Source organism: Centroberyx affinis, unplaced genomic scaffold (assembly GCF_046629955.1).
Source record: "Centroberyx affinis isolate AG114_WGS23_722 - 3 ecotype Tasmania unplaced genomic scaffold, CSIRO-AGI_Caff_v1 ptg004049l_1, whole genome shotgun sequence".
Classification (NCBI taxonomy): domain Eukaryota; kingdom Metazoa; phylum Chordata; class Actinopteri; order Beryciformes; family Berycidae; genus Centroberyx; species Centroberyx affinis.
Window position 1 is genome coordinate 98,818 of NW_027281845.1, and position 15,626 is coordinate 114,443.

Below are 15,626 nucleotides of genomic sequence, written 5' to 3' on the forward strand. Positions count from 1 at the left end.
TAATTAGTTGTGTTAGAGCTTTAAGGGTGAGGCTTTACCATGATTCGGCTAATCTTTGATACAGATTTGGTCTGCCATTACCCCACATGTTAGGAAATTGGTGGGTAATGGGCTTCTTTGGAGGACCAGAATTCCCTTTTTTTAAAATTCTCCTTCTCCTTTTATTCCAGTCTCAGTCATCTCAAAATTGATGATGATTACTGTCCCACTAGTAAGATGACAGGTTAGATCTCCACTCTGGATTTAAGTCACTGATCTTGTCCTCGGCTAAATGTTATGATACAAAATAGGCTCACTTAAAGCTGCAGGTTATTTGTGAAAGTGGTCACCTCTATAAATGGTTGAAATGGGTCTGTGCGGTAGCCTAGTGTTCAAAAATGATATACTGAAATGGAGCCTTCAGTTTTCAGTTACTCAGACTTATTAGACAGTTATACGGACTATACTCAAAATGCAATTTGCCATCTCAGAATTTTATTTTTAATGCAATATCTCTAATAATTAGGATTTGTGTTTTAAAAGATCTTTGAGGATGATTATAGTCTAGCTTCCATTCTATGGTGGAGGGTCTATGCATCCTACAAAATTCAGTATTCTGGCAGCAGTGGAGGGGGAGGGGAGAGACAGAGTAAAATCATTACCATCATCTTCATTAGGGAGGATCCTGTTGTCCAATCAGCATGCTGCTCTGCACGGGGATTCCATAGGCACCCCGTTGGCTGTCGCTAGGATACCACATAATCAGGAGGCAGGCCGGGGCCTGGTTGGTGGAGTGGGGTGTTGATGCTGGGACGACGAGCTAGCTGTGTGTTGGGGGTAGACAAGAGGGGCTGGGGGTTTGGATACACCACAGAAACACACTCGCACACGCTCACTCACTCAGCCAACCAGCCAGCCACTCAGTTAGACAGACAAAGAAGAGCAACATCCTGCAGGAGGACAGCACACTCCCGGGGGATGGGGCATCATACCCCTGCATCGCGCTGGGGGGGCCAGAGAAGGTAGGAGCACCAGGGTTAGGGGGCTTTGTCTCAGCAGCAGAGCACCCCCACCCCCCCCAAACACACACATGCATTTGTCTCTGCATCTCCTGGCTTTTTAAAGCCATTATCGCACATCAATCGATTTGTGCAGTTGACAAATGTGTTCTTGTGGTATATCTTTAATGTGGGTCATCATAATTTGTCTAGACGTGGACTAAAGGATGGACGCTGATGGAGGCTCCTGCATCCTCCTTGCGGTGCTCTTAGCTGTGTAGAGACAGCCAGTCTGTCTGAAAGTCTCTTAACAGCTCTCATCCTGCAGGCTATGCAAATCCTCTAGACACAAATCTGACAGTCGGTTGTTATGGTCTCATAGTGCCGGTATGAGTAGATCAATACTGTCCTCTGGTGTGGGTTGCCAAGCACTTAAAATTGTTAGGTAGTTATGTTATGTAGGCCAGTTCTATGCAATGTATTACAGATTGCTGGTACTTCTTTGCTGTGATCTCAAACACAGTAGCTTTACCACTTTTCACCAGCACCAGCTTTCCCCCCAAACCAACTCAATACAGAATGGCTTCCAGTTGTAGATATGGAAGTAGGATTCGGGATAGGAGTGGGGGGTGTTCTCTGTAGCACCCCTGCTCTGATGGATGAGTGACTCCTCTCAGTAAGACAGGGGCAGAAGGCATCATTACCAGAGGGGATTCCCTCCCCTCCCTTCATACATGAGGAGGCAACGAGGCTCAGATGTAAGGCTTAAATGACTACATAAGGCATAAAGGCAGGCAAGCTTTGGCAGTGATGGTGCTTTGTTTACAACCAAAAAGCCGCTCTAACCAGACTGGATGTCAGCCATTACTTTTTCTCCAACAGGCATAATTATAAGAGGCATATTTAGAGGTTGTGAAATTTTACAGGCACTGCTGAATGCGAAGTTTATGGTTCCTTTGTTTTGGGGGTATTATACCAATCGTTTTTATTTTATTTCCAAATTTGACGTCCATTTCAGTTGAGTTTCAGTTAGTTTTTATAGTGTTTTTCAGCTGTGTTTTTCATTTAATTTTTCATAAATGTTTAGTTTTACTTACAGACATTTCAGTTTCAGTTCTTTTAGTAGATTTTTTTTCTTTTTTTAGAATTTACTAAAATATTTTTCAGGGTTAGGTTTAGTCTTAGTCTAGTTTTAATTTTGGTTAGCTGACCTATAATAATGTTATTTTGCTCTAAAGTCAAATTCAAATTGTCCAGGTTGCAGGAAGTTCCAAGTTTTTTGGCATTGACTGTTTAAGTTATGTACTCCATTTCGGGCTGCTCTGCTTTCGCCATTTTCAGGAATAGCATATGGTTTATGAAGCTTGCAGATTGTTTCTGAGTCTGTCTTGTGGCATAAGTGGTCTATAGAAGTGTGCTGTGCTCCTTAATCCAGCCAAAAGAATAGGGGGACGAGGGGGAGGAAATAGCTTAAGAATTGCGGCATGGCGGCGGCATTGCTCCTTATTTAATTACTTCCATCACACCCTCTCCCCACTCCAACCCATTTAAAATCCACAACCCAGTCACTGAACCTTCACCCCTCTGGCCCGCATTCATTCGCTCTCTTTTCCTACCAGCCTCCACCCCCTATAACTTAATACACCTCTAACCCCGAGGCTAGAAATTCCATCCTCCCCTTTTCTGCCTCTCTTTTCGGCTCTGTTGCATCAGCTGTCATGCAGTTTGAATCCCCCAGCACACACACACAACACACACAACACACACACACTCGCACACACTTCCACCCCCACCTCTACCACCACCATCTCATGTCCTTGATGAGTTTTGAATCTCCTCTTCTTGTGCTAGACCTCGGCTTTATCAAACAATTTCTTTACTTTCTTTATACCCTTTTAGCAAACACTTTATCTTTCCCTGTCTAACTCCACCTCTTGTCTATAGATCCCCTCCTTCCCTTCTCCCCTCCCATCCTCTCAGCTTCGTAGCATCACCTGTCATGCTGTCTGGGGCCCTCCATCTCATCTGCCTGGTGAGCTCTGAACCTTTTCCTCCTGTGCTAATGGATAGCGGGGTACCAGGGGACCATCCCTTTTAAAATGGCCTTTAAATCATCCTCTCTCTTCACCTTCATGCTGATGACTGACATGGAGAAATGGATTCAGAAGAGGAAGATATTCTTGTGTCACATACTTTTGGTTGTGACCCAGTATGCTACTTTTGAATGAGCCACAGAACCATAGAGTTTAACTAATTGCTGTTAAGAAGGAGATTAGGCTTGTAGACTAGCCCTATATCAGTGGAGTTTGAGCAGTAATTACGCCTACATTGAAAAAGATGGGGTGGTCTTTGGCCTGGGGTTAAAATTTTTTTGGGCGACAGATTTGAAACAGCCTCTGCCCCCCCTTCCCTATTCCCTATAACTTTCACCAAATGAATGTGTGCTTGTTTAAGTGAAACGGCCCAGGATTCAAGATAATTTAGGGTAGAGACGGATGTTAGCCAGCTACTTGGCCTTTTTCGCCATAATCACTGGATTTCATTAGCTTTCTAAATTGCATTTTTTGTGCTTTTCAAACCAGCCTCACCACCTCTGCCTCACCTCCACTTTTTGTTTTTGCAGAAGTACTGTGCACACATTGGATAGTGTTTCAGAAACTAACTTTATGGTTGTAATCTTAGAACACTGTGGGGATAGTTTATTTAAACAGCCTCCTAAAATTAGATTTAACATTTCTGGTATGAATTTCAGTGTGAAAACAAACTTCAATAGAATCATTCATTTTCCAGCTGATGCTCATGTCCTTCTAATACAGATTGGTGTCTGTCAGTTAGAATGCTGTAGGAAGGAGCAGAGGGATGCAGAAATAAAACTTCTCCAAATCAGCGATATCCATCTAGGAATAGCATAGGTGTGATATAAACGGGGCAGTGGGACGTGTCTTTCCAGTGTTCAAACTATTTGGTCCCCTCAGTAAATTTGTGCTGAATTCCTTCAATTTCAGTTTAGCTCAGGTTATTTGTACAGTGATAAAACATAGAAGGGAATTGTTTAAAAACTCTGATCAAATACAACGATAAAAATTACTAGTTTGAGAGAGGTGAAAAATACCCCAAAGAACTTCTAATAATATCTTGTCTCAAAAGCAAATAAATGACAAAAATAAAGATGACAAGCAAAGACACAGCTGAATTTGGCAACAGAATCTAAATGGCAACATAGCACAGCATTGTGGGAAATGGTCCAACAACAACAAAATGCAAATGACAATGCAGACGGGTCCTAAGACTATATTTCAAACTATTGATATGTCGATTCATTGGCAATGTGAATACAACTAGCCTAATCCACTAACATTCCATCAACATTTAATAACCATGTGAAATATTAAGGCATTACTCAGGTTTTCTTTTCTTAGCTGAACTTTTTCATGATGAACATCATTCTTGTCAGTCCATCTTGAAACCATATGCTTCAGAGTTTTAGTTGAGAGATTAAATACATTTGTCAGCTATGCATGTAAAAGTCTATGTCCCCAAACTAACATTGTTAACAAAGGCTGTCCAATCAATGATATTGTCAGATATGCTTTAGTGATATTCCCAAATATGTTTTCCTCATGACAAAAAAAATCTAACATTCCACTCCTCATGATCATAATCTCATTCAGAAATGCAAATGAACTTTGAATTATTCTGTGAATTTGTGAAAATAGTTTTTGAGTGTTGAGCCTAAATTGCATTTTGGTTACAGAAAAGTTAGGCAAACAGACTAATGGAGGAGCTTGCATACACACACACACAAAATTGGATTATGGCACACATAAGATTAAAAATGTAATGCCTTGTAAAATGCTTTCTGTCTTTGAACATGCTCATACTCATTCTCACTTCCCCTACGACTTGATTTTCTTTATTAGATCTAATTGAATTGATTTATTTAGGCCTACCTTGCCATTTTATGCGTCTTGCTGTCCTTCCGTCTCCGTATGATTGTACCGTTCTGTAACTGTTGTTTTGGTTGTTGTTTAGCTTGTCTCCAGACCAGTTGTGCCTTTGCTTGTTGGCTTGATTTCTTTTTTTTTTTTTTTTGGAGTTGTGATGTTTTTATAAGCCCCTTGTTGCTGGTTTGTTTTCATCTCACCTGCAATATTTATCATTCTTTTTTGTCTTTTGCATTTTTTTTAGCATTGTATTCTACCAGTTAGTTTATATAATCTATAATTAGTTTTTAGCACTTCTATGGTTGATCTCTGTGCAAATACCCTAAACTTTTATGTTTAGTTTAGCTGGTACATCGGGATGATGAGATTACCAGCTAGTGTGGTATATCGAGAAATTAATAGCCCAAAATCTCTTTCACAGGACAGAGAGTCAGGGAGTAGCACTTATGCTATAATCCATATATGTTTTGGTCAACAATTCCCCAATGAACCAAGCACAAAGAAAATGTTTTCCGTCTTCTAGCTGGTGCAGAATTTTAGGGTTTTACTTAACTCGCCCTACAACAGCTCGCTGTCCTGGACACAGAATGCCAATCTCCTCTGCTTCCTTTATCAGAGTTTGTTGTGCATAGGTATACAGATGTGTGTATTAATTTGTTAAAAAGTGTTATTATCCTGTCCCAAAGAAGCTATCATATGGTATGGCGTTCTGCTCATGCGCTGCCCTCCTCTCTTCCAGGCACAGGAGAGCCATTCAGAAGAGCCGGGGGTCAAAGGTGAGAAGAGCAGAGGGCACCATGGAGAGTGAGCCGGGGGCCCCCGCCTCCACGGCCAGCAGCACCGGGACCACCACCGCCTCCAGCACCACCGCTGCCAGCAGTAGTAGTACTTCTAGCACTACAAGTAGTAGTAGTACTAGTGGTAGTACCAGTAGTAGTACTACTACAGGGAGACAGGCGGTGCCTCAGATATCTGTCTACAGTGGGATACCTGACCGACAGACAGTACAGGTAGGTTCCCTGGTGTTGTGATAAAATTGTTTAATTTGTTGTCACATGTGCAGACACATATAGGCCTACACACAAAATATAAAGTTGATTAGTCTCCACCCATAAACTGTACAAATGCACAGAAAGTTAAGTTTACTTTGTTCTGTTCTACTGCCCTCTGTTGGTGCCCACAAAACCACATAAAGGCCTGTCTTGTGCTGCTCAAACTACACTTAATTCGACACTTAATTCCATGGATCAAGTTAATAAATCAAACAAAAGGCTTCAAATTGCAATTATGTTGTTAGATGTGTGTGTACTCAATCTACCGATGAAGGAAATACAATTAAATGGGCATTTTAGAGGATCTATCCAAGTTGAAGTGAAGACTGCTGTTCAAAGCAGCTCCAGTTCTTAGTTGCAGCCTTTGTCCTGTGCTTTAGTGCTCTTGACCCCCTGGAGACCTACACAGGCTTATCCTTTCCCTGAGTAAGGTCCACTCTACTTGTAATACTGATACTGTGATGGGAGGACGTTGGCCTATTCGGTCCTCCTTTCCTTGTCCTCGACCTGCTGACAATAAGGAGGCAAGCACTATTGTCACCAACCAGCCCACTCAGCATAAAGGACTGCTGGTCATTTATGCTGAGTGAGAGTTGAACGGATGTATCATTGCATTTAGGCTCCTTTGACCCTCATCCCAAGAAGTGTGGGTCAGGATGGTTCTATAATCCAATGGACCACAGGTCAACCTCACTCTCTGGTTGCTTGGCAACCAGCCCGAGGCTGTCAGTCAACTTGAGAGATGCATGAGGTGGGTGAGGAGAGACGTCGTCAGTGGGGGAGATTAGTTCCATTATGTAAGGTGAAGGATGTGCTGTGAGGCTGTTCTCACAGACATGAATTGCGTATTTATCTCTCAGTCTACTTGCAATGAGCTGGGAAATGCTAAATTCCTGTTAGTTATAAACAAAGATGTACTGTTCACACTGGTGGTTTTCCTTGCCTTCACTAAATTTATACTTTCATGTACATATACCTACACTCAATTAAATTCATTACATGCACACAAAACCCTTAGAAAATCTTCTGCAGGTTATTTTTACATTACTCAACCCATCCCATCTCTTTCTGTCTGTCTTCATACGTAGGTAATCCAGCAGGCATTACACAGGCAGCCTAACACGGCGGCACAGTACCTGCAGCAGATGTACGCTGCTCAGCAGCAGCATCTGATGTTGCAGACCGCAGCCCTCCAGCAGCAGCACAGCCTCAGCACCGCTCAGCTCCAGAGCCTGGCCGCCGTACAGCAGGTCAGCACACCGGGGGATGAGGGGGAAGCATGCGGTCATCACACCACACAATCATTCTCACATTTTTGCATGCTAATGATTGTTGTTGTTATTGTTTACCTGCTGCAAAGAGGGTTTCAGGAAAAAGTCATTTTTGTCTGTTTTTCTGAATCAGTTTTTTAGCAATAGTTGCTTGACTCCTCCATGGCAATGATGTAAAAGTAGAGCTGAGATGTGTGATAAAAGTATACTGCATGTTTTTCTCTATGGGCAACTAAAAGGAAAATGCACTGACATGTAGCAAGTTATTGACTAATGGTTTGGCAGTTTCATTCATGAAATCGTAATTTGGAAGACATTTTCATGCTGAGTGGGATATAATATAATCAGAACTTGTTATGTTTGACCAAAATATCCTCTATGGTCTCTTAATCACGTTTCCACTCTCTCCCTCTTACTTCCTCCTGCCTTGCATTAGGCCAGCATTGCAGCTGGCCGGCAAAGCTCTTCACAGAACGGCACTTCATCACAGCAAACAGGCTCTTCTCAGGCTACGGTGAGTGCAATTTACAGTCTTGGGCCGAGTTTCCCAAAAGCTTCTTAGCGCTTAAATCATCTTTGTCCATTGGATTATTATGGAACTAAGTTGATATTAACGCTAAGATGCTTTTCGGAAACTGGGCCCTACACTTAAGCAGCTCTCGTATACTTTTCCACTTCTCTTTCACACTTGTATTTGAAGAGTGTTATTTCAAAATGAGATATCTGCCATTTGAAAAATGAGATGCCTACTCTTGCAAAATACTTGATCGTGAAAAATTTAATTGTGGGACTTTTAAAAGGGTAGTAGGTAAGTGCGTGTACTTGAGTCCTTGGTTGACCAAATGATAATGCTTTTACTCTACTCTTACTATATTTTAGATATTCTGTTCAGAGATTCAGAGATATTGAATGATAAATCAGCATTTTTTTTCTCAAATTGGATTTATCATGTTTTGGAACGCAAGTCTACATGTATTTCTTGTGAGTGGATTATTGACAGTTGTATTGTAAATGATTTTAGGGTTTTGTAACCTAACCACCTCTCTCTCTTCTCCACCCCTCCAGCCATATCATGTGGTACAGTAGTACAGTAACTGCTTTTTACGTTCAATATCTGTAGCTTAGAACAAACTGGTCTATTGCAAAAAGTGATGTTCCAGTTTCCATACAAGATATACAGTACATGCCAGTCATGGAAAGGTAAGTCTTAGAACCTAATCATCCTGGTCTCTCTTCTCCTCTGACCCCAGATCAACCTGACCACCTCCCCAGCGGCAGCACAGCTAATCAGCCGAGCCCAGAGCGTCAGTTCCGCCCCCTCCGGTATTTCCCAGCAGGCCGTTCTGCTGGGTAGCCCGTCCAGCCCCACCCTCACAGCCAGCCAGGCACAGATGTACCTGCGTGCACAGATGGTGAGATAGCGGACACAAGGAGCATAGCCACTGGCACACTTACAGGAGTGTGCATATATGCATAAACACAAGGACACACACACACTGCATGAATAAACAACCAGGCATACTCGAGCTCAAATTTTTCCTCTCGAGGCTCGGTGTGTGTTTTGTGCTTGGCGTGCGTGTTATGCATGCATGCTTACTCTTCCATAGTAAATGGTGTGCTTTATTTTCATTTTACCACCAGAGGAGGTGGGAAGGCCGCCAGGGAGGTGGTCAGGGTAATCTGTCCGCCCCCAGAGGACTCATTATAAACACTGCAGGGAATGGCTTGAATGTGCATGAATGCACTGAGGACATTTTCAGAGGTCACAGGTGTTCTCTAAGCTGTAGCTAAAAGTCCAGTTGTTTTTAAACACAGTTGAATGTGGATAAAGTCGTTTTTTACTGCCCGGGCTCATTGGCATGTTATTTTAATACAGCTGGCTATGGGTAACTTGTCTGTTTCATTTTGGCGAGAGTTGTGCTGCTGGCTCTTGGTGTACCAACACAGACTGTCACTGCCTTCTCATTATGAGCGAGTAAACAGCATTGTTAACTATGTGTGATGCTTCTGGCAGACATCAAAACATATTTCTCTATGTAGACTGCCATGGCTTTCATTCCTGGTTTAGTTTTAGCACATGTGGTGTTTTGTTAGTGCATATAATTTGTGTTATGCTCTACACAAATATTTGTTCCTTTTTGCTTGTTTGTTGTTTTTCCACACAAAAACCGTACCTAACTGTAATAATCACTACCAAAGAGTTGCATCAGTATGTTAATGTTTTTTTAAATTATGAACATACTGTAGGTCTGCTAGTCTGTACTGTTATGGACAGGTTTACACATGAAAGAATGTATGTATGTTTTTCCATTCTGGCTTTACAAATTACTATGGATTAGAGAAGAATTAATTAATTAATTCACTCATTCATTCATAGTTCTCATCTGTGTGTGTTTGATGCTTTCAGGCCCAGCAGAGTAACCTTGTGCAGGTAGCCAGGAGCCTCGGCCGGGCCGTTCCCCTCTCCCCGCAGCTCATCTTCACCCCAACGGCCACGGTGACAGCTGTCCAATCAGAGAGCTCCACACAGGCCTCACAGGTAGCATGTGAAGTATTTGCATATATTTTATTTTGGTCAAATTTTCATTGGTTGCCATGAATGGTAGATTTTTTCGCTTCCTGCCATATGGAATTGCATATCATTTTCATAATGCCACTTCCTGGGTTGTATCCCTCTAATAAATACAAGTTTAAATGCAGAAGTGAACATAACATTCACAAGTGTAGATAAAGTTGTTGCAGTAACTGGAAACCTGCACTAGAGGGTGTCAAATGGTAATGGGAAATATTACCATGCACTTAACAGATAAATAATGAATGAATAAATTTAAAAAATCTAATTATAGCTATAATATTAACAGTATAACCTTAATACGCTATTGCAATTGAGACAATATGCCTCATTTGTTGGAAGACCGAAGACATCATGTAATGTAAGAATAAACTTCATTTTCATTCATTTTAGAATAAACAGACTCCTGATAACCTATGAATGAAATCCTAGCCTATCTCTTACCTACTTAATGCAACCATTTGTGTCAATAATCTCCCTCTTTGTGTCTTAAGAATCAGGTCCAGAACCTGGCCATCCGTGGCCAGCAGGGGGCGACCTCGTCCTCCTCTCAGACCCAGACCCTGCAGGCCCTGAGTCTGAAGCAGACGCCTGTGCCCATCCAGCCCGCCTCGCTCATCAAGAACCCCAGCCAGGGGACCCAGGGAGCCTCTGCGGGAGGGAAGGCCGGCTCCTCCGACAGCCCGTCTGAGGGAGGGAAGAAGGCGGACAGTGCGGTGGTGACTGAAGTGCGAGCTATAAACATGAGCCGCAGTGTCACCGCTGTCAGCGCCCAGCCTCTTATCGCTCCAGGTAACTTCAAACTGTTAAAGCCTGAGTGTGTATTAGCCTTTTACCCCATGAACCTGATCCATGGCAATGCCTACATCAGGAAACGGTAGATCAGTGGTTCTCAACCTGAGGGTCGGGATCCTCCAGGGGGTTGTGAGATAATTTTGGGGGGATGCAAGATGATTTATGGGACATGAAAAAAACATACTTCTACTATACAAATAAATTAGTTTCTAATGAATTTTTAACTTTTGCTTTTTCTTGTGAAATCCTGAATAGTTTTATGCCTCTAGGCCTCCTCTGATAATTAATGGAATTAATGGAATAACCTCAAAAAAATCATTTTGGTCAAACTGTTCACCACTCTGCATAATGAAGCCTGTAATGGGGATCGCGAGTAGGCATTGTGTAAAAGTTTGAGAACCACTGCAGTAGATAACACACACACCACCATGTTCTCTAATTTTGCCCACCACAGAAATATATTTGGCCCTCCATAAGAGTCTCACACAACAAGATGTTCTATGTTTGGTCTATGTAATGTAAATTCTCAATATCAGTGCTGTGTCTTGAGGGGACTTACACATTAGCAAGCATAATGTCAAGGAATTCAGCAACATAAGACATAAGAAGCTATTATTTACAAAAGTTATCAAACCAATAGCAGTTTTTGGAATGCAGCAACAATGTAACAATGTTACATTTCGGCTCTTGGTCGTCCAGGTCAGACAACCTGAATGTTTGTTGCTCTTATAGAGAATCCCACTCTACAGTTAAGGATTCAATAGTCTGTATGATCAACATAAACAGTCCACAGGCTTTTTTTTTTTTTTTAGATGGTACATGTTTTTTTTTCTGCACAGATGACACTGAATATTCCACCAGCGTGGCAGTTTGTTGTCATTTTTGTGGGCAAATAAATCAAGCTGCCAAATCTTCTGCCATCTGATGCATGCTCCATTTCTTTGAAGCAGATGTACATTTCAGACCTCAAGTTCCACTTGGGGCTTCAGGGAGTTGTCACGTATAGAAATGTGCTGCTGTGTTTACAATAAGACTGGAATAGAGAGTTGTTATACTCGACTTCCTGCTTTTGATAGCTTTTCTCCGCTGTATATGTGGCATGTCAGGGCCTGCATCACAAACACATTCACCCACTATGGGGGTGAGAAGAGAAAGAGTGTGGCTGGGTCGTGTCTGGAACAGTCAAGCTGCTTTGTGAATTGGAAGCTGTGAAAGGCATGCTGCCACCGAAGAGTCTTTCTAGACCACTTATTGTGTGGCTGAAAGTCAGCAGCTGGGTATTTTTTTTTTTTAAGCGTGAATGGCTGTGAATATGCCAGCAGTACAAGCTGATTAACTCAGAGTGTGCCTACGTGCTCATGCACTGAGCATGTGTAGCCTGCCTCCTTTTTGTGTGTGTGTGTGTGTGTGTGTGTGCTTGCTGGGGTTGGGGGAGGGGTAGCTGTGTGTGTGTGTGTCTGTGCCAGTAATGATGAGAGTTAACCTTATACACTGTGCGCATGGTACACCCTGCATTTGTGTGCCTGTGTGCCAGAGTGTGTGTGTGTGTGTGTTTGGGGTGGGGGTTGTGTGGGGTGGGGTGTGTGTGGGGTGGGGTGGCGGGGGGGGGGATTAGCTGAGCGTGTGAGTGCACAACTGTGTCTTTGTCTCGCTTTGTTGCAGTAATGGATTCACATAAAATGAAAGGGAGGATGGAAGCTGAAAACCTGGCTGCATGCAGTCTGAAAAATTAACATGGGTTGCCATAGCAGCAAGCCATAGGGACAGGTGTGCCCATGAGATGCTGGGGAATTAATACACTGTGGATCAGGAGGAGAGGCAGCCTGGTGGGCTGATGGGATTCAGGGTAGGATAAGGGCTTAGATTCAAGTTGACCGACTGGGTCATTACGCACTTTGATTTCCAGCCTACAATCAGAGAAGGAAACAAACTTTTTTGCCTACAGGCCACCGTCTCTGGTAAATCCTAAAATTCAGCCGCTACTGTCACAATTTTACCAGCCAACTTTGGTTTTTAGAAAGAATAAGACCTCCAAATGATGGATGGTTCCCTGTCACAGTGGTTGGTAGAATAGATAAACTTGGCGACAGACAGAGATTCAGCAGCATTTGGCTGATGGCTGGTGTTAATTTTCCACCCCGTCTATACCCTTGGCTTTAAAAAATTGGCTGTAGATGTTTTGGGTGCATACGCAATAATCAGACTCTGTATCTCATTTTTCAGACTTAACTGATATATCAACATCTTAACCACACCATGGTATTGTGAATAGATAGAGAAGTAGGGAAAACATTATAAATCGAATCCATCTCGACCTCAAGACATAACCCTAGTCTAGAGTGAGCCACACAATCCAACCTGATCAACAACGGCACATGGCCAAATGGAAGAGGCGTGGCTTGTTGTGTTGGCTATTTTTGGTCGGGAGTTGTAATTGAGCTGTCAGAAGGAAAGGGATGGCAGAACTTTTTGGAGGTATGTTTCTGTTATTCTGACTACCACAGACATACAGAGGGGATAATTTTCCCTTCAGTAGGGACAGGACTGGAAGCAACTGTTATGCCGTATGGTTCATAGTGTTAAGTGTTTGCCATCACCTCCTCTTGGGAGGCACAGGCCAGCACAACAGCAGAGAACCCCCAAAAGGACCATCCTCGCAGATTAAGAGACCAGGGGCCGTATCCACAAAGCTTCCTAGTACTAAGAGTTGGTCCTAGCGGTGAAATTCTAAGAAAACTCTGAGAGTGATGACGTTTTTCTAAGAATTTCCCCTTAAAAGTAAGACTAAATCCTAGTAAAGATACAAGCTATTCACAAAGCATCTTAGCCCTTAAGAGAGCTCCTAATGTGGAAAACTGTTAAGAGTAGAGAGGAGGACTTTTAGGAGCTTAGGAGTTTCTTAAGGAGAGGAGAAAATGGCTGAAAGATGCAGAAAAGACGCATTAATGCTATTATTATTATGAAAGAAATCACAATGTTAAGATATTTAGCAACAGTGCAGCAGTGATAATTTAGGTCTATGCAACCACATAGTAGAATAATCATACAAACAATCACAGCTCCTTCACAGACTCATATTGTGACGCAACCTATTTAATTCCCACTGGACGTGCGCACCGTGCAGCAACAAAACAGCAGCTACACACATCCGCATCATCTGCAATATACTCTTGTTCAAAAATCCTATTCATATAGGCTCACCAATATAGTCTATAAATTATACTAATACTACTAAGTCTTGATTCTGAGTCTTGGTTCGTATGCTTTTCAAAGATTTTGTCCAATCAGCTCTATTGATTGATTGATTAAACAGGGATTTAAATTTTTGATAGTATAAGCAAACGTGTTAATATCGAGTAAATTGTGTTTTATCTTGTGTGATTGCTTGTGTGCATTCTGGATGACCAAAAGAGGTGTGTTGATTTTTCTTGATAAACCAATGACAACATCAAAAAGAAAGCATCATACCTGGCAACGGGGTCAACCACACCTCCTCACTAAGATAAAAGTTCTTGTCCATTCCTTGCTCAGAGTTGCTCTGAGAACTTTTCTGAATCACTCTTAAATCACTCCTAAGCTAGGACTAGGAAGTTTTAGGCTGAGATAAGAGCTCTCTGAAATGATTCTCAGAATGTTTGTGGATACGGCCCCTGATCTGCACTCGATGATGTCTGTGTGTTGGCATATGAATGTAGCTGCTAGCAACGGTATCAGTTGCCAGTTTTAGTTAAATATAATACAAAAAAATCTTGGAAAGGCACTAAAGTGTATTCTTCTTTTAAGTATTCTTGGAAAAAGCTGACTTACACTTTATACAAAACATTATGGTGCACCTGCTTTTGCACAGTCTATTAAAATCTATTCTCCCCTTGTTCTTCATCTCCTTTTCATGAGTGATGTGAATTTAATACGTGAAAGGTCATAGCTTTCACCTGAATTCACCTTGTCGGTTTATTTAATGGACTGAGCAGGTGTACTAATGTTGTACACTCACTGTGCAGTATGCCATCTAGTTTCCTCCCTCCATTTATGTATATCCAGCCCTGACATTCAGACTGTTTCTTTCAGTTTTTGTCATTTCAATTAAAAGTTTTACTTGGCTAAGGCTTAGTGTTTAAGTGTTTTCACTGTGTGGCCTAAAGTGAGACCGGCTTTGTTTTCTCTGGATCAGTGCTGTCTTTAACCCAACCAGGGACTGGATTCATTTAGCTTGTCCTTTCTTAACGCTAACGCCTCCTTGATATTTGCAAATCTAATTTTGAATTGCATTTGTGTGAGGAAAGATAGCCCAAGCCTTACTGTTGCTCTATTGGTTTAGTTTAGAATGTGTTACACTAAAGCGAGCCAAAGCAGCGGCCACAGTGGGAATGTGGAAACTCAGGGATTTTCCAGGGCCTGGTGTTAGAAACCCATTGGGAACAGTGTACGGTCCTTTCCTCGAGACATCCTGCAACAACACAGACAAACAAAGAGACACATAGGTCTACACACACGCACAGCTAAGGGGGAGTGCTGGCCACTGCCACATGCTGAAGAGTGTGTGCGTGTGTGTGTGTGTGTGTGTGTATATATGTGTGGGTGTGGGGGCTTGAGTCATTCCACTCCTTAATCCCAAGGCCTTGAGGGGGAATAGCATTTAAATGAATTCCCCTCTCTTCCTCTCCTTCCAAGACCTCTCTCTGTTCCTCATTAGGGGCCTGAGAAAGCTGTCGAGATTCACAGGGAGGGCTGGTTCTTGTATCCGGTGCGCACTGATTCAGAAATCCCCCTCCTCCGTTCAGACCCAGCCTAGCTGCAGAATTGATGGGTCTTATTATTCCCTGAAGTGTCTGTTTAAATTTGCCTGTAACTGTGAGCCATCTTATAGCAGCATTATAGGTTGTCATGCTACCGGCTGTATCCAACCATCCAAGACTAATATCCGTCCTTCTCTGAACTTTGTAAATCCCAACTACAGGCCTTCCCTGCACACCATAGCTAACCACATTTTCTCTACGTGGGTTCCATTGCGTCTC

At 42.4% G+C, this 15,626-nt stretch overlaps 1 protein-coding gene across 1 annotated transcript in view; it reads left to right on the top strand.

Moving 5' to 3' along the window:
- Positions 1-957: 957 nt before the first annotated feature.
- The window catches only part of phc2b (polyhomeotic homolog 2b (Drosophila)), a 30,385-nt gene continuing 15,716 nt past the window's right edge, over positions 958-15,626 (top strand). Inside the window, exons 1-7 of the mRNA XM_071542277.1 lie at positions 958-1,001; positions 5,661-5,931; positions 7,062-7,223; positions 7,681-7,758; positions 8,495-8,656; positions 9,652-9,795; positions 10,311-10,608. Coding sequence (XP_071398378.1) covers positions 958-1,001; positions 5,661-5,931; positions 7,062-7,223; positions 7,681-7,758; positions 8,495-8,656; positions 9,652-9,795; positions 10,311-10,608 — 1,159 coding nt within the window. The remainder of the gene's footprint in view (positions 1,002-5,660; positions 5,932-7,061; positions 7,224-7,680; positions 7,759-8,494; positions 8,657-9,651; positions 9,796-10,310; positions 10,609-15,626) is intronic.